We start from the raw sequence: 9,883 nt of genomic DNA, 5'->3' as shown, positions 1-9,883 counted from the left end.
AATCATTATTATTTTTGGTTGTGAAGTCACACAACTTAGTATTTTCAGGGGTGGCCATTTTAGCAAGTAGTAAATAAAGCAAACTAGATAAAGTAAATGCAAGTAACTAATTTTTTTGTGTTTTTGATATAGAGTGCAAGACAAGTAAATAAAGTAAAGCTAGCAACTAATTTTTTTTGTGTTTTGATATAATGCAGCAAACAAAGTAGTAAATAAAATAAAGCAAGACAAAAACAAAGTAAAGAGATTGGGAAGTGGAGACTCCCCTTGCGACGTGTCTTGATCTCCCCGGCAACGGCGCCGGAAATTTGCTTGATGCGTGTAGTTGACACGTCCGTTGGGAACCCCAAGAGGAAGGTGTGATGCGCACAGCGGCAAGTTTCCCTCGTAAGAAACCAAGGTTTAATCGAACCAGTAGGAGTCAAGAAGCACGTTGAAGGTTGATGGCGGCGGGATGTAGTGTGGCGCAACACCAGAGATTCCGGCGCCAACTTGGAACCTGCACAACACAACCAAAGTACTTTGCCCCAACGAAACAGTGGAGGTTGTCAATCTCACCGGCTTGCCGTAACAAAGGATTAACCGTATTGTGTGGAAGATGATTGTTTGCAGTAAAACAGTAAAACAAGTATTGCGATGAGATTGTATGCGATGTAAAGAATAGGACCGGGGTTCACAGCTCACTAGAGGTGTCTCTCCCATAAGATAAAAGCATGTTGGGTGAACAAATTACAGTCGGGCAATTGACAAATAGAGAGGGCATAACAATGCACATACATGACATGATAAATATAGTGAGATTTAATTGGGCATTACGACAAAGTACATAGACCGCTATCCAAGCATGCATCTATGCCTAAAAAGTCCACCTTCAGGTTATCATCCGAACCCCTTCCAGTATTAAGTTGCAAAACAACGAGACAATTGCATTAAGTATGGTGCGTAATGTAATCAATAACTACATCCTTAGACATAGCATCAATGTTTTATCCCTAGTGGCAACAACACATCCACAACCTTAGAACTTTTCGTCACTCGTCCCGGATTTAATGGAGGCATGAACCCACTATCGAGCATAAATACTCCCTCTTGGAGTTAAGAGCAAAAACTTGGCCAGAGCCTCTACTAATAACGGAGAGCATGCAAGATCATAAACAACACATAGGTAATAACTTGATAATTAACATAACATAGTATTCTCTATCCATCGGATCCCGACAAACACAACATATAGTATTACGGATAGATGATCTTGATCATGTTAGGCAGCTCACAAGATCCAACAATGAAGCACAATGAGGAGAAGACAACCATCTAGCTACTGCTATGGACCCATAGTCCGGGGGTGAACTACTCACTCATCACTCCGGAGGCGACCATGGCGGTGAAGAGTCCTCCGGGAGATGAATCCCCTCTCCGGCAGGGTGCCGGAGGAGATCTCCAGAATCCCCCGAGATGGGATTGGCGGCGGCGGCGTCTCAGTAAGGTTTTCCGTATCGTGGCTCTCGGTACCGGGGGTTTCGCGACGGAGGCTATTTGTAGGCGGAAGGGCAGGTAAGAGGCGGCACGAGGGGCCCGGACGACAGGCCGGCGCGGCCGGGGCCTGGGCCGCGCCGCCCGGCGTCCGGCCACCTCGTGGCCCCACTTCGACTCTCCTTCGGTCTTCGGAAGCTTCGTGGCAAAATAGGACCCCGGGCGTTGATTTCGTCCAATTCCGAGAATATTTCTTTACTAGGATTTCTGAAACCAAAAACAGCAGAAAACAAAGAATCGGCTCTTCGGCATCTTGTTAATAGGTTAGTTCCAGAAAATGCACGAATATGACATAAAGTGTGCATAAAACATGTAGATATCATCAATAATGTGGCATGGAACATAAGAAATTATCGATACGTCGGAGACGTATCAAGCACCCCCGCTTAGGGTTCACAAAATTACGTGCCTAGGTCAGTTACAAGTGGATAGGCCTGATGGGCCCTAACCTACTCTCAAGGCATCTTCTTGGGCTTCAGTCGTCGGACACCACATAGCCCTATCGTAGGAGATTGACGTCCTCCTAGGATTTAGTTGATCCGACGAGCTGTGATCTAGGTGATGGGCTCCCTGGGGCACATCCCCATCAACTGCACCATGTCTTTCATCAAGAGTAACAACTCCATTAACGTTGATTTTCACCAGGCATGTAGGTGATCTCGTCCATCAACCAACACGTCATTTTGGCCCTTGTCGTATACTAGACTTTCCAGGGCGATCTCACCCAGGTCCTTTAGAAACCTTTCAAAAATTCAAAATTACTTAGCAAGCTTTGGAATTGGTCTTCATGTACCGCATTACACCTTGATGTCCATACAACCCACAAAGTATCCATCATCTTGACAAATCCAACATGATCAAGTGATTCATGCATCGCAAACTACCATTGTCACGCATTAGATGTAGTGTTCAAGAACATGTGCTCTATAACCTCTTCATCGACAAGCGCCCATACAAAATGGGTCATGTTACAATCAATAAGCCAAGAATCTTCCATGGCATTGCATATTTGACAATCTGGTTGCACCACCATATTCCATGCATGTAGTACCTGCGCTAATGGGAGATTGTTGTGAGCCAGCCTCTAGGCAAAAACCCACACTTTGGAAGGGAACCTTTCCCATCATCGACCAATTATTCTTCTCCTCGCCTGTATGAGAACACGCCCTTCTCTGATCCGGCCAGTCTTCACAGACTTTTTTAGTTGGGATCAACATACAGCAAGCCGACCTCACACTGAATATCCCATTCCGCTCGTGCATCCATGCCCAATGATCACCCTGGATGATTGAACTAAGCGGGATCTTCAGAATGGCGTGTACATCCATTGGCAAGAAAACCGAGTTCAGAACATTTTCATTCCAACATGCTTCGGTGCGGTTAATTAATTCACTCACCAGCTCTTCATCTTTATCTCCTCTTGCCGCGATTGGTCTCATGAATTCTTTACGCGAGATCCTATTATGCTCCCAAATCTTTGTGGTCCTTCTGTCACCGATTCTCTTTACAATTTCATGTTTCAACACTCCAGCTTCTTCATAGATAGCACACCAAACCTCAGAGGGTGAGCTTCCAGGCTGTGCTTCAAGGAGATTACCATTAGAGAAATAAATAGTCTTTAATAGTGTTACACTCAAAGGCAAAGCATCATGGAGAATCCTCCAAGCCCGTCGAGCTAGCACAGTAAGATTAAAACACTCCAAGTCTCTTAAACCAAGGCCGGTTTAAGGCCTCCCATATACTTAGGTTGGATCATCACATCCTAAGATACCCAAGCTGGCTTCCTTTTCCATTCCTTGCATCCCCACCAAAATTTCCTTATCAAAGAATTAATGTGCTCACCTATACCCCATGGGAGTTTAAAATAAGACATAGAGAAAATAGGTACTGATTGTGCAACAGATTTTATAAGAACCTCTTTACCTCGAGCTGAGAATATTTTTTCTATCCATCCCTGCATTTTCTTCCAAGCCCTATCCTTTAGATACTTGAATGAACCATTCTTTGACTTCCCTACATCATATGGTAAGCCAAGATATTGATCATTCAGAGACTCATTAGTAACATGAAGAATCCCTTTTACTTCGTTTCTAATAGCGGTTGTAGGTGAGTGTTGTTGTCTCTTTCAACTGGGGCTTGTTTATGTTTGTTCCTTTGGGCCACTTGGTTGATGGGCTTATTTTAAATGTATTAGAGCATCTTTAACCCATCCCCTTTCAATCGTTAGAGGAGTATATTTTCCCCTCTAACGGCTAGAACCGTCTCTAACCCAACCCCAAACGGCTTTAGAGGAGAAAAAAATTTAGGAGTCGGCCTCCGCGGCTCGTAAATATACGTGTCGTGGGCCTTGATTCACATATTTTTCTCCTCCACGCCGTCGTCACTGCCTCACCGCCCTGCGTCACCATTCCCGCCGGCGTTGCTGCCGCCGGCCACCTTTTCCCTCCACCGACTACCCGAAGCACCGCAACCCTTTCCCCTATCCACCCCTGTCGCCGGTGCTAGCCATCGCCGGAATCGCCCCTGGAGCCGCCGCATCGAGGTGGATCCCAACGCCAGTGGCGGAGCTAGAGCAAAACTAATCAGGGTGCACTGCTCCAGGCTACTCTAAAATTGCAATGAATTTAAGCCACACGGGTGCACTAATCAGTGTCTAGAGGGGTGCACATACTGGTTTTTCCGCTAATTGCAGGCTTCAAGTAGCTCTGCCACTGCCCACTGCCAATCGGAACCGAAAGAAAGCTCATCTCCAGCCGCTGCGAGGTCGATTTCGGTCGGGAAAAGCTGCTAGAGGGGATGGAGATGGTGCAGATCGACCACATTCGTCGAGTTGGTGCCCGAGGCCGAGGTCCGTGGCCGGATTCCGATGAACTTCTCCCGGCGGCGGAGACGTCGGGTTGTCGCCATCTGGTCGTCGCGCAGCCGCCAGGAGGGCATTTTTCAGCCACGACCTTGTTGTCCATTCATCTCGTAGCCCCCACGGTCGTCGAGTTCCCTTTGGCCGGTGCAACTGTTCCGGCCGCGATCTACACCTCCGCCGCGCACAAGGTACTCTACGGAATTCGTCGAGGAACGGCCAGATACACGCGGCCGTGCACCTACGGTATGGCTTCTTTGTCCTCGCGCCGCTAAAAGTCGCCGGATTTACGGTTGAAGGACCTCATGCGAGCGTCGGTGGCATCAACCGCACCGGCACCAGCTCCGGCACCGCATCACCTCCGGCGCTAGCTGCAGCCCTTGCCCCTGCCCCAGCTCCGGCACCGGTGGATCAATAAGATGATCCTTGGATACCCGATTCTCCAAGGTATGATTTTCAACCCCTCTTTGTTTGGGAAATTTGATGAATTTCTGCGGATGATCAAGACGTTTGTTCGTTCAAATTCGTAGCAAGAAGAAGAGACAAGGAAAATGGACCGAGGATGAGGACAACAATTTATACTTCGCATGGCATGATCAAACACTCATTAGAGATAAGCAACCGTTCAACCAATTTTGGGAAGGGATCCATGTCAACTTCAACCAAAGGACAAGTGGAGATGGTCGAACCTTGCCATCAATAACGAGTAGGTGGTCGGCTCTAGCCATGCGCTACAATAGGAGGAGGTTTAAGGAAGAAGATGACTAGTGGAGGAGGTTTGAGGAAGATGATAACTTTTGATGAAGATGATGAATGTGCTATCAATTTGTTAGATTTAGATGATGCTATAAATTTGTGCTACTTTACATATATCATGAACCATCTTATGTTATGTTTTCTTGTATGAATGTGCTCAAATTTGCAAATTATGTTTTCTCCTCTAAATTTTTTGAGGATCGATTCCACGGCGCTAAGGGCATCTCCAACGGGGCGACGCATTTTGGACGCCCAAATTATCCGCGGGCATCCGTTTGCGTCGCCTGGTGGACGCGGAAATGGTCGTGCGTCCGTTTGCGTCGGGGGTGGCTCTAGCGGGCCGAGTTCCAGGACGCAGCTGGGAACTTACCGAGCACATAGACGAGGCCGGAGGACCAACGCCGGCGATCCCCTCTCGCTTGACGAGCATATAGGCCTCCTCTAAGCTCGGATGGAGGCTTACTTGTGCGATGCCGGCTTTCATCTGCATCTACCACGCCTGCTGGCCGACGTCCAGGGTGGCGGCCGCTGCATTCCTCTCCTTCAGGTTCCTGCGCCGGCCGCAACGCTTCGGAGCCTCGACGCCTTTCTCCTTGGAAAGCATCTTCTTTGCCGTCTTCGGCTTAGCGTCCCGGCCGCCGGTGGCGGCCCGCTTTGCTTCTGTCGCAGCTGCAGCCTCCATTTTGGCTATGGTCGTGGCTACGGGGGAGTGTGGGGCAGCGGCGGGTGCGAGGGTTACCTCGGCATCCATGGTGGTGGTTGCGGCGGCGAGGACGTCCATCGCTTCTAGACTGCTCGCGCCGGTCTACTTTGATTTTTCGCGCGGGGAATGATCACTGGCGGGAATGTTATCGGCCTCCCTGCCACTGACGCGTGGGTCCTACGTCATTTTCGGCGACACTCGGCGCGACCGCGGCGTCCGCGGAGACGCAAACCTGGCGCAGATATGGGCCAGATTTGCGTCGTTGCGGACGGTCCAATCACTTTGCGTCGCCCCGCTGGAACAGAGCCCAGACGCATTTTCGGTCACGGCGCACGCAACTCAGGTCCGTTTACGTCGCCTCGTTGGAGATGCCCTAAGTTTAGAGGAGCAAATTTGCTCTTCTAAGTTTGCTCTAGCCCTTTTCTCCTCTAAATTATAGGGGGTGGATTAGATCCTCTTATACTGACCACTGACTGATACTGATGCAGAGTGCAACCATGTGTTGTTGATGGTTCCATTCATTTCGTCGCTTACCAACGGCAAAAGGAAGGACACGAGGTTAATTTTTCTCCACCTCATAGTCAGGAAAATAAAACCATGCAGCCGAAGAATAGATAGAGCCAAATATATTTTGCAGCTGGACAAAATTTCAGCTGTAACTCTGCCAAAAATCTCAGCTGCAACAACGCTGACGGATATAGTTGAACCAAATATATTTTGCATATGGCCCAGCCAGAACCCCCGATCGATGGCACACCACGTGAAGTGCGGTGACATGACGTGGCAGCCATATGCTCCTCCGACTTTTCTCCACCACAGAGAAGCTCAAATTCCACACGAATGCTTTCCCTAGTGGATATCTTCCACAAACTCCCTCAAAGTTCTACAAAAAACATATCCACCTCTGAACTACTACCTCCGTTTCAAGAAATAAGGCGTACGCGCATCCCAAGATGAACTTTGACCATAAAAATTGAGCAACAAAATCTTGATTATATTATATGTAATTAGTATCGTTGGATTCATATTGAAAAGCACTTTTTAATGATATTAATTTCATATAAATAATCTTTATCTATTTAAAGCAATTCTTGGTCAAACAAAAAACTCGTAAAACGAGGACGCCTTATTCCTTGAAACAGAGGAGGAGCGCTGCTATACGTACGACAAATTTCATACGACCTGCGAGCCTTCGTCGCGCGATGCAATGGAAACATGGGTTTAGGCTGCGATTTGGGAACGGGGTCGCACCAGTCTCCTGTTCTAGTACCTCAGGATAGAAGACATAGATTCTTCTAGTAGCACTGTAGCAGGTTAAGAGCTCTCTTATTAGGTTATTAGGTTATTAGGTTATTAGGGCATCTCCAACGGATACTTTGCGTCCATGGGTCGAAAAATGTGTCGGGCTCTGCTCCAGCGGGACGGCGCAAAGTGACCTGACCCAAATATGCGTCTCGGATGTGTATATGCGGACGCGCAAAGTGTCCGCTCGCGTCTGGCGAACGTTTCGTCAGGCCCGCCTGGCAACGACCCTGGCTCGATGCGTCTTCTCTACCGCGCCAGTGACTGGCTCAGCTGCGTCGTCTCGGCAGTCTGCGCCACATGAATGGTGATGCCTCGCCTGCCGAGCGGCCGCCGCCCACCTCCGTCAACGCAGTAATGGCGATGCCACGCGTCCTGCGCCCGTCGATGCCGCGGGCCTGGACGCCCCCGGGCCGTCGCATGCGCCGTCCTCGTCTTCGCAGGAGGAGCGCTGCTCCGAGTTCCTCCTCCACATCGACGACGACCCCCTCGGCATCAAGCGACTCCCAGACAAGTTCACCGAGTTCATCGATGGCGTCGAGCCGGCCCAGTTGCAGCTACGGGAGACCAGCTGTAACTTCTGTCGGTGGCCTAAATTTGAAGCGGGAAGATCCCGTGGCGGCGAGCTTACTTGCCTCTAGATCTGAGGGGCGCCGTTGTCACCCGCATACGGACGGCGGCCTGTTTCGTGTCCGCGGGCCGCCACATCCAAACAAAACGGACCGCACCATTGGAGATTGCCTTAGCGCATAAGAAGTGGAGAAGGGGGCGCATAACGACCCAAGGAGAAGGGGCGCTACCAACCGAGGGAGAGCAATACTCGCGCTTTGCTGGCTCGACTTGAATCGAAGATGGGAGCTCGATGCAACTATGAGAGCTTCAATAGCAGAGGCGAGTGACAGAGGCGGACCCAAGATTTTCATCAAGCCTAGACGTACTGTAAGCCCGGCTAATTTTTCATCAAAATATTTATCAAATTTTCATCAAAATAGGGTGCGCCGCTGGCCGAAAGCCTGGGCGCGTGTCCGGGCTTAGGGACGGTTAGGTCCGCCTATGACGAGTGCCACTTATTACTTCTTACAAAATACATCAAATCTTGTAGTGTACTTCAGCAGGAATCGCAGATTGTTGCAGGTTACTTGTTACTGATTTGCAGATTGGGAAGGAATGGATCTTCAAGGATGGGGAAGCAACTTGTTTTGTACGAGGATGAGGATGCGTGAAAGGAAGATAGTGGGCAGGGTTTGAGTTTGATTTGGGCTAAACCAGGGAGTTTTGGGCACACGTAAGTAATTAGATTGTGTTAGCTTAAAAAATGTTCTAAAGAAAGTATCGTACAGGAGTCGTACGCAAAATGTCGTGTGTGAGGCAATTCCGACAGAGGAGTATATGGTACTCCAGTATTTTACAGGACGGACCCATCAGTCTTTCAATATAGCGGGGAATGGCGAAATGGATGTACACAATCTTGCATATAGCCGCCTCATTGTTTCTAGTAATTGATCTGCAAGCACACCTCGCTGAAGTCGGTTTCTGCCCCGTCACGGCGCACCACACACACTATTAACCTTCGCTAAAAAAAAGGCAAGTTAGAGTGAGAAAGAGGCACACGACACTACACGGCACACGAAATTAACCGGACCGCGACCTCTGCACGCCCGGCGCAACCTAAGCCACGCCCAGACAACCACCGGCCGGCCTGTTCCGGCCACAACCATGGATCAAGCTCTCCGCGGCCATGCGAAGGGAGAGTCGGCAGGGCGCAGGCCGTCCCCGCCGGCGCGGTTCACGCCGCTCGAGCTCGCGGCGGCCGAGCTGCTCGTCCACCTCAGCGAGAGCAGCTGCTCCACCGGCGCGGCCTTCACCCCGCGGGGATCGGGGACGGCAGCGTCGGCGTGCTACTCCTCGTCCTCCTCCCCGCGATCCGTCAACGCGCCGCCCGCCGCACCCGCGTTAGACGACCTCGTCGTCCACGCGATGAAACAAGACGACGACGACGACGACGGCCAGCAGGAGGTGGGCGGGAGGCCGCGGAGGAACAGGAGGTACCGATCGGTCGCGGATATCTACCAAGCGACGGTGCCGCGTGGGGCGCGCCGCGGGAAGGCTAAGGCTGGCGCCGGCTCCGCCGCCGACGCCGGCGGCACGATGGAGAAGAGGAGGAAGTAGAAGGATCAAGGGGGCTTGATAGTTCGCACGGAGTAGCCTAAGACAAGGGAGCTTGCCTGTAATTAGGGTAGTTAGGAGCGAGTAGCTTAAGAGATCAGTAGATCAAAATAATGTTCCAGTCCGAATCTTCTCTTCACAAAGAGGAGCACTTTGGAGCTTAATCAAATGTAAATTATTCCTCTACTCCGTACTATCTCCGATAATCACCATTAACAGTCTGTATATGCAAGACGGATCAGAGCATTTGATAACTACCATGAATGTCTTGCGTTTGGATCGGTTTGCAACATACTTCAATCTGAAGATCAACCTTCGTGATGTATACGCAGATGGAAAACTTAAAACGGAGATTGGGCTACAGGTATAACCCGATCTCCAAAACGTCACACTCATACGCAGATTCAATAGATAATGTGTTTGTTCAGTGGAGTAAGCAGGGAGAGAATTATGTGTTTTCACAGCGCTTTCCAGTAAACGCGACGATTAGTTTAGTTATGGGCATGCTTGTAACGTGGAATTCGATGTTAATTAGGTATCTTCCTTCGTATCTATAGTAAAGTTTT

General features: G+C 49.7%; 1 protein-coding gene across 1 annotated transcript; it reads left to right on the top strand.

The window, feature by feature from the left end:
- Window positions 1-8,867: 8,867 nt before the first annotated feature.
- On the top strand, window positions 8,868-9,320 carry LOC124650130. The gene has a single exon (XM_047189691.1). The coding sequence runs from the start codon at window positions 8,868-8,870 to the stop codon at window positions 9,318-9,320; it is 453 nt and encodes a 150-aa protein (XP_047045647.1).
- Window positions 9,321-9,883: the final 563 nt, after the last annotated feature.

The sequence above is a fragment of the Lolium rigidum genome, chromosome 1 (genome assembly GCF_022539505.1).
Source record: "Lolium rigidum isolate FL_2022 chromosome 1, APGP_CSIRO_Lrig_0.1, whole genome shotgun sequence".
Lineage (NCBI taxonomy): Eukaryota > Viridiplantae > Streptophyta > Magnoliopsida > Poales > Poaceae > Lolium > Lolium rigidum.
This window is presented reverse-complemented; position numbering and strand designations above follow the sequence as displayed.